Source organism: Halichoerus grypus, chromosome 1 (genome assembly GCF_964656455.1).
Source record: "Halichoerus grypus chromosome 1, mHalGry1.hap1.1, whole genome shotgun sequence".
Taxonomy (NCBI): domain Eukaryota; kingdom Metazoa; phylum Chordata; class Mammalia; order Carnivora; family Phocidae; genus Halichoerus; species Halichoerus grypus.
Window position 1 is genome coordinate 205,508,040 of NC_135712.1, and position 14,793 is coordinate 205,522,832.

Consider the following 14,793-nt stretch of genomic DNA (forward strand, 5'->3'; position numbering starts at 1 on the left):
CGCAGGAGCAGAATTCCCGCTGGTCCACCTGTGCCAGGTGCACGTGCGTTGTAAACACAGAGCTGACCCTTGAGCAGTGTGGGGTTTCGGGGTGCTGGCCTCCTGTGCAGCTGAAAATCTACTCCCCCAGAAAATTTAACCGATAATCTACTCTTGACCTTCGAAGCCTTACCTATAACATAGTCAATTAATGTATGTTTTATAGGTTACACACATTATGTACTATATTCTTAACAATGAAGTAAGTTGTTAATAAAGTGAAAAAAAAATTGTAAGCAATAGAAGACACACTTATAGTACTGTATTGAGTGGGGAAAAAAAAAAAACTACATGTAAGTTGACCTACACAGTTAAAACCTAAAGAGTCAATTGTACATACGTGGATGTTTTGTTGGGGAGATGTGGCTGTTCTGTGGGCAGAGGTGAGGCTTCTAGATCTTCCAGTATCTGGAAGGAGGAGCCTGAGCCAGCATATCTATCTCTCCTGGGGCCCTACAAGCCAGCCATCAGGGCCTTAGTACCCAGCCTCCTAGGGACCCTGCTCCTGGATGGCCGTGGAGCTCAGTGTCTGCCAGCTTGGGCAGCTCCTCTAGCAAGGAAGGACACTGGCCACCCTCGGATCCGAGTCTGTGGCCCGGGTGGGCATGGGCACTTCGAAAATCTGGTGAGGCAACAGGTCACAAGGCTGAGGGCCAAGCCCCCTCCCTGTGCTTCCCTCCTCCCCTGCCCCCTGACGCCTGGGGGTCCACACACAGACTAGGATGATGGGTGTGTGTGTCTTGCCTGTCTGCTCCACAGCTCAAAGCCGTGCACGAGCAGCTTGCAGCCCTCTCCCAGCCCCAGCAGAACAAACCAAAGAAAAAGGAGAAAGACAAAAAAGAAAAGAAAAAGGAAAAGCACAAAAAGAAAGAGGAAGTGGAGGAGAATAAGAAGAGCAAAGCCAAGGAACTTCCTCCCAAAAAGACCAAGAAAAATAACAGCAGCAACAGCAATGTGAGGTCGGTGCCTCCCCAGTCTGCCCGGGGTGGGGGGGTAGGGGGGACGACCCCTGCCCGCCATGATGGGTAGGGAGGCTGCATCTGTGCCCTTTCCTCTGGTATGGATCTTTGGTGCCCACTGTGTTTGGGAAGGGAGGGGGGATAGGGAGCATGGAGTGGAAGGCGAGGACAGAGCATGGTTTGCAGTCTGTCTGCAGTGGGTGCTCCCAATAAGGGCTTGCCAGCCTCCCCCATTTCCCTTGAAGGCCATCTGGGTGGGGGTGTGGAAGCCATCCACCAAGCCCCAAATGGAGGAATGGGTGCCTGGCTTTCCCAGGACACTCGTTCCTCACAGTGTCTGCATCGCCCCTTCATAGCAAGAAGGAGCCAGCGCCCATGAAGAGCAAGCCCCCTCCTGCGTACGAGTCAGAGGAGGAGGACAAGTGCAAGCCCATGTCGTATGAGGAGAAGCGGCAACTCAGCCTGGACATCAACAAGCTCCCTGGCGAGAAGCTGGGCCGTGTGGTGCACATCATCCAGTCTCGGGAGCCCTCCCTCAAGAACTCCAACCCTGATGAGATCGAGATCGACTTTGAGACTCTGAAGCCGTCCACCCTGCGAGAACTGGAGCGCTATGTAACCTCTTGTTTGCGGAAGAAAAGGAAACCTCAAGGTGCCCTTGGCACGCGCCCCCCCCCCCCCCCCCCCCCCCCGGGCAGGGTGGTTCTCAGTCCTGGCCATCCCATCCGCAGTTCACTTTGCCTTCCAGACATGGCCCTCTCCCTGTGCAGGCTGTTTTTCCAATTATAAAAGCTGTGTCCTAGGCAAAGAAGCCTCTGGGCGGTGGTGACATCGCAGTCAACCCTGGGCTTTGGGTGTGCCATTCTCGGTCTCCTGGCTGGTACCCATCTGGGGCCTGCCTGCACCTCAGCGGCCTCAGCCCTGCTCCGAGCAGCGCTGCTCTCACTCTTGCCACTGAGCCTCCCCCAAAGCCAGCCACTCCCACCCTGCCACCGCCTCTTTGTAACAGGCGTGGGGGTGGGGAGCAGGGGCCAGGAGGAGAGGTGGTGGGTCAGCATTGTCGCTGCCTGCTGTTCTTCTCTAGTTCCACATCGCCCCCCCCCCCCCACGCAGTCTGCCAAGCAGCTCTTTCCTGTTAGAAATGCCTTGTCTTAGCTCACAGCTTTAGTCTTGAGACCAGTAGGACTTAGGATCCACGTCAGCGTGTGATGCGTAGCCTCTCGCCCAGCCTGGACTGCCTCCTGGGGTTCTCAGGCCCCTCCCTGGGGCACTACACAGTGACATTCTGCCCTCGGTCTACATGCCGTGGTGCTGGGAGACTCTTGGGGCTCTTTCATGTCTTGCTTTGTCTCTCCTGTCATGTCCCCTTTAGGTCCCCTTCACCCACTGCCCGAGAAGTAGCTGCGGGAGCCCCAGCCCGGCAGTTCCTCGTGTTAGGGAATCCCCTCCTGCCTTGTCTTGTACTCTTTGAGGAACCCAGCACAGGGTATTCTGTGGGGTCGGAGGGGCTTTGAAATTCTGGTATTAAGCCAAGTTTTGGCTGACGTGCAGTAGGCTGGCAGCTTACCACTGGGAAATGTGGGACTGGCAGGGCCTCTTAGCAGCAGCCCTCTGGCTCACAAGGCACCGACTCCCTGCTGGCCATTCTTGCACGCTGTTGGGGTGTGCCCTTGGCCAGTGGCAGCCTCCTAGGTCGGGGCCCTGCGTGACTCAGTCTCTGTTGCTTTCTTACAGCTGAGAAAGTTGATGTGATTGCTGGCTCCTCCAAGATGAAGGGCTTCTCATCTTCGGAGTCGGAGAGCACCAGCGAGTCCAGCTCCTCTGACAGCGAAGACTCTGAGACAGGTTAGGCATCTTCCTTCCTATCTCGTCGCATTCCTGCCTGTGTCGGGCTTAGTCATGTGTCCAGGCTGCTAGAGACCAGAGATGGTGGTCCTAAGAACTTTCTGGGCCCTCCCATCTTAGAGGGCTGCCATGGTAACCCTCTCCCTGGGGCAGTGGGTGACCCTGTACCCTGAGGAGAAGTTGCTGAGGGTATTGACACTGTGGGGTGTTTGGTGGGGGGGGCTGGTGAGGACTTTGGGTGTTGGGGCCCAGGTGGTGGCATTGACCTTAGGGTGACCCTGCCCAGTCTTACGGTCTTCCCGATGTCACAGTCGCATGCAGCATGGCTGTTTCAGGTGATGTGCTTTTGCAGGTGTGGGGCAGTCTGCTCTCAGCTCTGCTGTCACCCAGGCTCAGGGCATTGCTGTTCTCCCCAGAGTGCTCACAGCTGCATTGGCTACTCCTAACTGTGCACGCATTTGGACCAGTGTGTCCTACAGCCTCTAACAGTTCTCTCTCCATGTTTCATGGGCCTGCGCGTGTGCCCCCTGGTGCCCTGGCAGAGCCCACCACCCACCTGAGCAGCAGCTTCAGTGTGGGGGGGAGGATGGGAGCAAGTGAGGGCAGGCGGAGATGCTGAGAGCTGCATGGTGATAGGGAGAGGAGCTTTTCCTCCAGATGTGTGCTTTCCTGGTTGCTCTCAGGGAGCAGGCAGGTGCTCCCACTGGCCAGGAGGAGAGGCTAGAGAAGAAGAAGCCTGGCAACCAGCCTGTACTGTGAGGTGGAGCTGGCCATGTGTGTCTGGGTGCGCGTGGTTGCCCCTGGGCAGGTCTAGCTCCATCAGCTGAGCAGACAATCTGCAGACCACCAGAGAGCCAGCTCTGGGGCCTTCGGCATGCCCCTCCAGAGGCAGCCTGTGGTACGCGTATGCACAGTGGGAAACGTGTTTGGGCAACAAAGACCCCTGGTGTTTTCTTTTATAGATATGTCCCCTCTCTGGCATTTTATTCTTACTGGAGATAAACAGTAAACCCCACTTAATCAGTTCATGAACATAATGTGATCTGATCGTGCCAAGGAAGTGTGAGGATTGCTCACAGCCGCTCGGTGATCCCACTCCAAGGCGTGTGCTCACACAGGTCCTTGTGTGGGCTCAGCCTGCCTCTGTTTGGGGCAGTGGAGGTGGGAGGGCTTCTGGGCCTTCTCACTCTTCCTCTCCGCTTTTATGGTAAAGGGTACCAGACTTTCCTAGTGGGTTGGAGGCTTGCCTTGGGATGGGCTAAGGGCTTCTACAGGACTCCGTTCTGTGGACTACCTCATTTCCAATGGGCTCAAATGAGACTGATTAAGCTATATTCTGTATTTATTGAGCTCCAGTGTATGCAGAGATTGCTGGCAGTTTGCTGCCCTCCTGTCTCCATCTTTTGTCCTTTTCTTCCTAAGCAGCAAGCCCCCCCCCCCGTGGCTTTTTAATCTATCAACCAGCAGGGGGCGCCACACCCCATGCCTGCCAGGAAGGGCTGGCCCCAAGCCAGGGCCCACTGCACTCAGTAGGATGAATGGCCATATTCTTGGGCCCAATTAGCATTCCTGGTGGCCACTGACTTCTCACTTTCGGTGCCAGCCACCTCTCGGGTTTGCCTTTTGCTCTGGGCTTTTGCACTTCTGCGGTTCCTAGCAGGCTGCTCCTACTAGGGGTTTCACAGCCTTTTCTCCTAAGGATCTGAGTGACCAAAAGAAAACTCCAGAGGTTGGAATTGGCAGGAGACCTGATTCTTAAAACAGTGTTTGGCCAAGGGCAGACTGCCCCGACGTGGCACCCGACCGTCAGGTCCTGATTGCGAGTCTATAACTGTGGCCTTTGTCCCTGATCCCCGAGCTCTTCTTTGGGGCGTGTTTGCTGGAGGAAGTTCTCCTGGGCTCCTGAGTGCCCTGCACCCACCTCCTGCCGTGTGCTGTGGGGTAGCTGTGACGGCGTCTCCGGCAGCTCTTGACTGCTGAGGTTATTTTTTTCCCTTTTTGTTCCCCCTTTGAAAGAAATGGAAAGATTGTGCAACAAGTAATCTGAGAGTCCTGGGAACAGCTGTCTGGGCGGGAAGGAGGGTGAGATTTACAGTCTCCGAGCCGCCGGCCTTCAGGCTCCCAGGCTCCAGCAGTTCGGCCCCCGTGGCTTGCTGGGCTGCTTCCGGCTCATCCCTCTTTCCAGGCATCCTCCCTACCTCGTCTTGGGAGGCTCCCATTTGTCTTCTAAGTTCTGGCTTTTCCTTTTTCATCTGTGTGCACTGGAGAGCTCTGTTGTGGGTCGACTGGGCGCTTCCACCCTGTGGGTTTGTGCCCTGGGGCTCAGACACTGTCAGCTCCAAAGTGGGAGCTTGCACCCCTGCACCACTCAATGCAGCCATCCCCCACCCCATCCCACACAGGAAACCGCACGCACTTCCAGGGCAGCTCCTCCAGCAGCTGCTCAGGCTGGGTCCCTGGAGCTAGGCAGCCCCAATTTCTGTGACCAGTTAGTGGGGCTAGGGCAGGGTGGGGGGCGCTGAAGGTATTTCCTTTGGTCCTTTGGGGCTTAATTGTTTTGCCCTCCTTGTTCTTGTGTTTCCATTTGGACCAGAGCCGAAATTCCTGAAAGGGCCTATTTTTGTCACTTGTACTAAGGGTCATTTCTGCTGACAGGGCCCGAGACATGAATCACCAAAAGAAACCAAACAGAGGCACGAAATTGGGGCTTGATGGGGTGGGGGGGTTGCATAGACCCCTGTTGGCCACTCTCCATAGATAAGGATGCTGTGGGCTGCTCAAGGCACGGGGCAGATCTGTGGGGCCAAGCTTTAGTTCAGGGAGGGGGTGCCCCCACAGATGGGAATCGGGGGATGGGGAGGTGGGTTGGACTTTCCTAGCTCCGTTCCCAGGCCACCCTGTGTCCTGTCTGCCTCCTGCGCCCCCCCCTCCCCACCGCCTGCCCGCCTGCCTGCCCAGAAGCACGCTGTTGGCCAGTCCCGCCACATCCTCCAAACCCAGCTATTACTTGGGTTGTGGTCTTTTGTTGAGCTGCAGTTCTGGCTCATGACTGAATCTGCTTCAGGGTTCAGTACTGGGACAGGATAGGGGATACAAATGCTCCTTTTCCATGGCCATCCCAGGTGGGCTATGGGCAGAGCTGTGGCCTCCCTGTCACCCGTGCTGGGATCATGTCTGCCTGGCTCATGGGGCCAGGAGGGATGTCCTAGGACTCTTTTTTCCAGTCTTCCACCCAGTCACATTGCTGATGATGGACTCTTTCCACATGCCATCCACAAGTCTTTCTGGGCAGGGTGGACACACAGCTCATGTCCCTCTTAGGAGCACATCCTCCTACCCCAGCTACCTGGGCTGGGACGGGTTCGGGGAGGTGTGGGGCAATGCTCTTGGATTTGGGCCTGGTCTTCTAGTTGCAGTGGGAGCACACTCCAGCTATTTTAGTCTCCTTGTTTCCTTTTCCCAGGATTGGAGCATGTGGGTGTTTCTTAATAGCTCCAGGGGAAAAAGGAATGCTTGATGTTTTGGAAAGATTTGAGCCGGAAAGTGCAGACAGAGGCCATGGGGCGTTCTTCCCAGAGAACCAGCCTCAGCTTCCGACCCCTGGGGTCTTTGAGGGACTGGGTTCCAGTCCCATCTTGGGGCCTGCTGCTGCCCGCTCCAAGGGTATGACGTTTGCTTTTGGGAAAAGGGAGAGGCCCCTGGTAAGGGTGGGGGTGGGGTGGGGATAGGAAAAGACCTGGAGGATGGGACTGTAGCTGGTCTGCCTGTACTGTCAGGTGACCCCTCCTACACCCACGCAAGGGTCGCAGCTGGAGGGACTCTGAGGCTTCATGGGCGAGGGTGAGCCTTGTGGAATGTGCCCTGAACGATAGGCTGGCCGGTGGGTGGGTTTTTCCCACGCGCACACTTGAAGACCATGGGAGTGTGGTGTCAGTTGCATCCGTGACTCCAACAGAGGCATCCGCTCTGCTGTGTGAGTGGGAACGTGCCCCACGCCCCTCTCCGGTCAAGGGGAAACACACTCGATGCCCTGGGAAAAGAAGGACAGCTTTACTCCTCAGCCTGTTTTCATTTTATCCCCCCCCCACCTCCTTGACAGTGTGTATAATTGCTTCCTCTTTTTATAATTTGGGTGTTTTATATTTGTTTTCTGTTTTTTGTTTTTGTTTTTTGTGTGTGTGTGTGTGGTTATTTATTTGGTGGTGGTGGTGGTTGTTTCTTGGGGTTTGTAGGAATGCAGAAACGAGGCTGTTTGCTAGAGGTCCTGCACTCTAGAGCCCCTTTCTGGAGGATTTTCTTATCTCTGCCCAGGCCCTGAGGAAGGGCTGGCATCACCTCCGTGAGGTAGACAGTGTGCAGAAAAGCAGATCCAGAGGGGACAAGCTTAGAGTCGGGGGTGCCTGATGGGTGTGGCACACCTGGCTGGTCTTCAGGAATGATGGCAAGTAGGGCAGGCAAGGGCGCCTCTCACATTCAAAGACCTTCAATAAAGGGAATGCCGGCCTGCGCTCACGGTGCACATGGAACTTGTTACTGGAAGCAGCTGTTCTGTGTAGAAGCATAAACAGGGCTCTGGGTGGTTTTGGAGACGTCCATGTGTGCAGGGACTGTTGCCCCTTGTAAAGGGAAGGTGGGTCCGTCGCTGCCCGTGGCTGGCCAGGCAGGGGGCAGGGCTCCTAGACTCCGGCGCCGTTCTCTCGTGCCCTGTCAAGCGGGCAGGGCACAGGAGGCTGGCTCGGTCTGTGGTTCTTCTGTTCTTGTGACTTGAACGGTACATTCCACACCATTTCTCTCACACTGGTTTCTCTCTCCCTCTATGTAGGTCCTGCCTAATCATTGGACACGGACTCTTAATAAAACGGTCTTCAGTTCCAGATTCCTTCCCAGCAAGCTATAGCTTAAGTCCATTTTCTTCTGTGAAAGGGACAGGACTCCATCAAGTTATGGAATTCCTCAGAGCCCTGGGCGTGTCCCCTGGGGTGGATTAGTCATGTCCAGCAGTACACGCCTAGTCCCGCCTCCGGGAAGGCTGCCTGCTTGGCTGGCCCCCCAGGCCTCCTGTGTAAAGACTGCCTGGCTGTCCTGCCCAGCCTCCCTGGTCATCTGGGGTCTTCTGGGCAGGTGGCACCTCCCAGTGGGTGATGACAATCTCCCCTGCACACACATAACGTGGTGCTGCTCCGTGTGCAAGGCCCCATCACAAGTATGTTTTCTCTCTTCATCCCTCCCTCTTTGTCTGGATCCTAACTGCTTTCCTCCTGGACCTTAAAATGACGTTAGCCCAGGGAAGGTCTCATTCAGTCTAAGGAAGAACACTCTTAATATCTAGAGTTTTCCCCCGTGAGGGACAGGGGCCTTAGGGGCAAGCCTAGTTGGGCCTGCAGGCTCGCGGGGCTGTCCCTCCGCATGCCCTCTCTCTGGTGGCTTGTGAGGCCCCGTCAGCTGGAGGCTGCCACCAGCTACAGCTGACTCCCAGGCCCCAGGAGTCTTCCTTCTGTTTTCATTGTCCCCATTGTTGCCTGTTGGGCATTTTCCCAACTTTTTTGGCCTCTTTGCCTAAAGTCACAAGAGGGGAAAGTACCTCTTGGGCTGCCTCCCTGTCGTCCCCCCCCCCGCCCCCCCACTAAGTAATTAGAAGCAGGCTGCAGTGATTAGGAAGGTCGCTGCTGAGGGGCACTCGAGGAGAAACAGCCATGCAGGCAGCTGACCTAGCCCCTGGAGTCCAGGATTCCTGTCCCCAGTGGGGTGAGGCACTGGGCTAGTGGACGAGAAAGGGCTCTCAGATCCAGAGCACTGGACCAGTCCATCGTGAGGCCATCCGAGCCCTCGGGGCCTGCTCCGTGCACATCTCTGAGGGGTGTTGCCAACACCCTCCCATTCTTCAGTGCCCTAGAATAATGAGAGCCTCCGGGGGTGGGGCAGTCCAGGGTGACCACATCATCCAAGGCCTCTGAGAGGCACTGAATAGGATTTTTTGCTCTAAAAATAAATATCGGCCCTTTTTTGGTCATGAATCCAGCATTTCAGCAGAAAACTGCCTGATGAAAAGTCCCCTAAGGAACAGCATCTGTGTTTCAGGGAGTGCTTTTTTTTTTTCCTTCCTTTTTAAAATGTAGTTTGTGTGTACTTCTTCAAGGCCTATAGCAGTTTCCTGGCATCTTGGCGCCTGCCTTCTGGAGCTGGAAGCAAGTTTGAGGAGGTGTAGTTCACCATCAGCAGGCCCTTGGGCACTGGCCACCTCCTGTGCGGAAACCCTGGGATCCTTCCTCTGGGCTTTGTGTTCTAGATCCAGCCCCTCCAGAGCCTCCAGGGCCCTGCAGTGATGCTTGCAAGTTCCTAGGCTGCTCCCTGATCCTCTGGCCAGTCGATTTCCAGTCAAGCTCCATTTGCCAAACAGACTATTTTGAGCTGCCCTTTGGCCTGTGCCTGATGTGTTCCCAGTGCAGCTCGGCCTGGCTGGAGCCAGGGGGCTTCATGCCCGGAGATTCCCACAGGACAGTTGGGAAGCTGTTGGCATTGTCTTTCTGGGAAGATTCTGCCGTCTTGGAACAAATGGCAGCCTGGATTCCCACATTGTCGGCCTGTGTGCTGCCCCGCCCCGCCCCTTCCCACACTGGTGCATACCAGCTCTAGCCACAGGCCAGCTCTCCTGCAGGGTCTTCGCACCCTTTCTGTCTGTGGATCCTGGCCTCCTTGCCCGTGGGGCTTCCATCTGTCAGAGAACTTGATCTTGAGACTCAAGCTGTCACCTGTGCCCAGTGCCCCAGGAATAGAGCATAGAGAGCAGTACCCACTCCTTACTGGCAGCCTCCTGTGTGAGGGCAGGGGAAATGCCAACTGGGCCTTGACACACCAGCCGGCCTACGCGGGGCCTGAGGAGTTGCTGTAGAAGGGGTGGGTGGCCTGGGCCTCTGCTAGTGCCGAGGCTCCCCAGTCAGTTGAATTGAGTTGGGCTCTGTGCCTCTACCCTGCCCTTACCCTCAATCCTGTCTCCTTCCCTTGAGTGGGGGTGGGGGGTGGGAGGAATCAGTGTTTTAATCAGATTTTACAAAAAAAAAAAAACGTTTTAATTCTTTGTACAATTACCATCCTATGTAAAGATGAAATTTGTGTTGAGTTCAAGATTTTCATGGAATAAAGATCACACAGTACTCGAGGCCATCTTCATGTAACCCTTTTTAGAGAGTTTTGTGTGGGGTGTCTTGGGGCTGGTGTGTTGTGAAGCTGTGCACTTCCTGTCTTGTCTTCCTACCAGTAACTCGGACAGGAGGCTCAGGCCATGTGAGCCAGATGCAGCTGTCCCAAGCAGGCTCCAGCAGCCCTTGGTCCCTGCCGCCGGCCCCTTTAGTGTCCTCTGGTCCTGGAGGTCCTCTGTACACCTCCCACTGGTTCTCCCACTCTAGGCCTGCCCCCTCCCCACCAGCACTTCCTCACGGAGACCTGGACCTGGGACACTTCCCAAGGCAGCCAAGACCCGCTGTTTGGAACTCCTGGGACCCCACTGCATTTTGTCCTCATGAGTGCTCCTGTGGGCCTCTCTACTCACCCGCTGGGGGGAGATAGTGAAGGCTCAGAGCCACCATCCCTCCTTTATGGTGGAAAAAACAGTGCTTCCCCTGGGGCCATGAGATGACAGGCCACCCCAGCCCTCTCCCCACAATACGCTGTCTTCTCTTGGTCAGACTTTACCCATTGGCCCCTTTCTTACCCCAGTTTCTGATCCCCCAGCCTCCCAAAGGCCTGCCCAGTGTGAGCAGCTGTTCCAGCCTCCCTCGAGCTTCAGTGCATGTTACTGGAATCTGCTGGGAGAGGTGCTCATCCTGGAGGGACCCTCAGCCCCTTCCTCCTGCTCCCTTCAGCTCAGTGGCCTCTGTATACCATGCTTTCCCCTAGCGCGTGTAGGGTTCCTTTGGTCCTGGGCCTCCCACCTCTCTAGTTCAGTGTGCCTCCTTTACCCCGCAGCTGCCAGCCTCGTGGCCCTAATCCTGCAAGTCACTCAAACTGTCCCCTTTTGTATGTCCCATCCACAAGAGTGTTCCTCTCACCTGGTTTCCTGCTGTGACCCAAAGAGCCCTGAACTCTGTATCCTGGCATCTCCAGTGTCCAGGTTTGAGGCTGGGCATATGGTTCCCGTGTTCCAGATGTCCCTGGTTGCTGCCGTTTGTGTAAGGACCTGTGTCTAGCTGCTGAGGTCTGTGTCACACTGTCTTGTCTCTTGCATGGAGTGGTGAGCTCTCGCAGGGCACGAGGTCCCTTCTCATCCCATTTGGTAGCGCGCTGTACCCTGTGGCCGTGCACCTTCCAGAAGCTTAGCACGGCCCTCCATGAAGCAGCTGCGAGTGGAGGTAGCAAAGCATGTTGTCCTCCAACACCAGCAAGAGCCAGCACCCTGGCAAGGAGCTTAGGGGATGCCAGGCAAAGCCATGAGGTGTCTCTTGGTGACAGGAACTCGAAAGGCACCATGGGTCCCACCTCCCACCTGGTTGGTGACTTCATCATTTCCTAGCCCACGAGTACTACTGACTGGTTCTCCTCTCCCTCTCTGGGGTTTGCACACCAGCGATTATTGGTGAGGGGCAAACGGCTGTCGAAGGATCCTTAGCATAAATCTGTGGAGTGGGTGCAGAGGTGGGTGTGTGCACTGGCTCCCGCACGTTCCTCGCAGGGGCAGGCCCACCCTGGACGAGTCCACACAACAGCAGCAACCAGCCGTCGGCCCCTGAGGTATCCGGGGACACACAGCAGGGAGAGGCCCTGCAGCACATTGGCTGTGTCCCAGCACGGGGACGTCTCTGAGGCCGGTCTCCCATGAGGAAGGGAGTGCTGGTTGGTGGCCTCTCTTTGCTGGCCAGTGGTAGTGAGCACCTTCCCTGTTTCCTCCTGGTCATTCCCGGGAGGCCAGCCTGTTTGCTTCCCTCCCACCCTCCCCTAAAGTGCTCACTCCGCGGCCAGGCATGGGCCGACACCTCCGTGCACGCTCTCCCCCAGTTGTGCATCTCTGCTTCCCCTGGGACGCTGGGGAGGAGCCAGCATGGAGGGCAATGCAGTTGGAGGCCACCATGTTGTTACTGTAGCTGTGTGACACGGGGCCAGTCCCTTAGTCTCTCTGAGTCTCACTTGGCTAATCCATCAAATGGATGTGATGGTTTCTAATGTCACAATTGTTCCAAAGCAAAGCAGGTTGGGGTACAGACACTTGGGTCACCATAGTGGCGTCTGATCAGCAAGTAGGGGGAGACACGGGCAGGGAGGTGTCCGTAGCTCAGCTCCCGGTGTACCTGGGTGTCATCCTTTAATGGAGCCAGCTGACGGTCTGGAAATTGTCAGGGAGGCTTTTCAGATATGGTTCCCACTAGGAAAAGCGGCAGGCAAATGGGTAGGTAACACCCCACACGTCTTTCCCTTTCCCGTGACCGACTCCCATCCCAGACAGAACCCACCTACCCTCCCTCACCGTCACTGGCCCTCTTCCTGAACTGACCCTCTGTTTTCTCCTTGCTCTGCCTCGGAGGCCAGCTCACAGTCCTCTCCCCCAGAGCCTCACCACCTTCTCTTTCCCTCTGCAGAGATGGCTCCGAAGTCAAAAAAGAAGGGGCACCCCGGGAGGGAGCAGAAGAAGGTACGTGGTCTCGGGTGTCCTCCAGCAGGCGAGCAGCGGCCGCCTGCCCTCGTGGGCCCTGAGGGTACCCAGGCGTGTGCCGCCTGCCTGACGTCAGCCTGTCTGTCTGCAGCACCATCACCACCACCACCAGCAGATGCAGCAGGCCCCGGCCCCCGGGCCCCAGCAGCCCCCGCCGCCTCCCCAGCAGCCCCCGCCGCCTCCACCTCCTCCTCCTCCTCCTCCACAGCAGCAGCAGCCCCCACCCCCGCCGCCCCCGCCCTCCATGCCGCCACAGGCGGCCCCCACGATGAAGTCCTCGCCTCCGCCCTTCATCGCTGCCCAGGTGCCCGTCCTGGAGCCCCAGCTCCCAGGCAGCGTCTTCGACCCCATCGGCCACTTCACCCAGCCCATCCTGCACCTGCCGCAGCCTGAGCTGCCCCCCCACCTGCCCCAGCCGCCCGAGCACAGCACTCCACCTCATCTCAACCAGCACTCGGTGGTCTCTCCTCCAGGTGAGCTGCAGCCACAGCCGCCGAGGGTTGGGAGGCTCCCTGGGCGACCTGTGGGACCCCCGCCTCAGCTGTAGTTGTCTTGCCTCCAAGGGGAGGTTGGTGGCTCTCCCGAGTGAGCTGTTAAGGAAATCACGAGCCACCGAGGCACAGGCTCTGCATGGTTAGTGCCTCCCCATGGAAGATACGGACTCGTTTCTTCTGCTGGGCCAAGCATTGTGTGAGGTGGAAAGAAGATATGTGTGCGGCCCGCCACCGCCCCAGCTCCCAGTTGAGGACAGAGGTGCTGGGACACACACACACACACACACACACACCTGGGGGATTCAGGGAAGGCCTCCTCTGAGACCTGAAGGGGAAGTGTGAAAATAGGGAGCAGCTGAAAGGAAGGGAGGAAGGTCGGGTGCAGAGCGCAGGGCAGAATGGTGGTGGTGAGCCCAGTCCTGTAGACCGCTCTAGAAACTGTTCTTATCCTGGAGTTTGTGGGAAGCCCAGGAGGGTGGAGAGAGGTGACTAGTTGGAGGGAAACCAGTGGAGCAGAGAAGCTGGGCTGGGGCCACGGGGTGCAGAAGCTGTGAGCCTCACTGCCATGCGCTCGTGTCCTTCCAGCTTTGCACAACGCGCTGCCCCAGCAGCCATCGCGGCCCAGCAACCGAGCCGCCGCCCTGCCCCCCAAGCCTGCCCGGCCCCCGGCCGTGTCGCCGGCCCTGGCCCAGCCACCCCTTCTCCCACAGCCCCCCATGGCTCAGCCCCCCCAAGTGCTGTTGCAGGAGGACGAAGAGCCGCCCGCCCCGCCCCTCACCTCCATGCAGATGCAGCTCTACCTGCAGCAGCTGCAGAAGGTGCAGCCCCCCACACCACTACTCCCTTCCGTGAAGGTGCAGTCCCAGCCCCCACCCCCCCTGCCCCCCCCGCCCCACCCCTCAGTGCAGCAGCAGCTACAGCAGCAGCCCCCGCCCCCGCCCCCCCAGCCACAGCCGCCGCCCCAGCAGCAGCACCAGCCCCCCCCACGGCCCGTGCACATGCAGCCCATGCAGTTCCCTACCCACATCCAGCAGCCCCCGCCACCCCCGGGCCAGCAGCCCCCACACCCGCCCCCCGGCCAGCAGCCGCCGCCACCACAGCCCGCCAAGCCTCAGCAGGTCATCCAGCATCACCCTTCACCCCGGCACCACAAGTCGGACCCCTATTCAACTGGTAAGTTGGCTTTTGCCCCTGGGCTCTGGGTAGGCTGGTGCTGGGCCCAGAAGTTGGTCTTTGGGAAGCCAGACTGGTCGGTCAGCTCGTGCTTCAGGCTGAGGTGGGCTCAGAGCCCCACTTTAAAGGTTCTGGGTTGGTTTGCAGAGGTGGCTGAAAGGGGGCGTTGGTGCTTCATGTAGCGTTTTTACCTGGGGTCTGTCTTGGCTTGCAACCCGATGACTGGGAACAAGGTCCCCACTGGCCCTTCTCTTGGAACTCACAGTTAAGAGCATTACAGTGCATCGTGATCCTGCTAGGTGGGGAAGCCAGGAGCCCGGGGAGGCACCTGATCCATTTCTGGAAGTCAGGGCAGGCTTCCTGAAGGAGGAGATCAGAGGGTGAGCCAGAGCTAATTTAACAGTGCGGAGTGAGGTCCAGGCAGAGCTAGGGGCAGGCCTGGGCAGCTGGGGGCTGCTCGGAAACCTGTAGGAATAGGTGCTCTGCTCTCAGCGAGGCTCACCTGGTGGGAGTCAGGACCTCGTGAGAGAGAATCAGGCTAACGCTGTACCCGGCAGCCGTTTCCTGTTCCTGCTTCCTATCTGCACACTGATCCAGGCTGTCCTTTTTCTGTCGACAGTGTTGATCAGGCCACGCCCTCTCG

At 57.6% G+C, this 14,793-nt stretch overlaps 1 protein-coding gene across 10 annotated transcripts in view; it reads left to right on the forward strand.

The window, feature by feature from the left end:
* Window positions 1–14,793, forward strand: part of BRD4 (bromodomain containing 4) — an 89,954-nt gene that overhangs the window by 69,660 nt on the left and 5,501 nt on the right. For 9 of the 10 annotated variants that reach the window (XM_036089133.2, XM_036089131.2, XM_078054352.1 and 6 more), the window contains 6 exons: window positions 799–998; window positions 1,355–1,650; window positions 2,733–2,843; window positions 12,410–12,462; window positions 12,575–12,956; window positions 13,563–14,150. In XM_036089133.2, the coding sequence (XP_035945026.2) occupies window positions 799–998; window positions 1,355–1,650; window positions 2,733–2,843; window positions 12,410–12,462; window positions 12,575–12,956; window positions 13,563–14,150 (1,630 nt within the window). The remainder of the gene's footprint in view (window positions 1–798; window positions 999–1,354; window positions 1,651–2,732; window positions 2,844–12,409; window positions 12,463–12,574; window positions 12,957–13,562; window positions 14,151–14,793) is intronic. The other variant, XM_036089135.2, reaches the window with a different exon arrangement.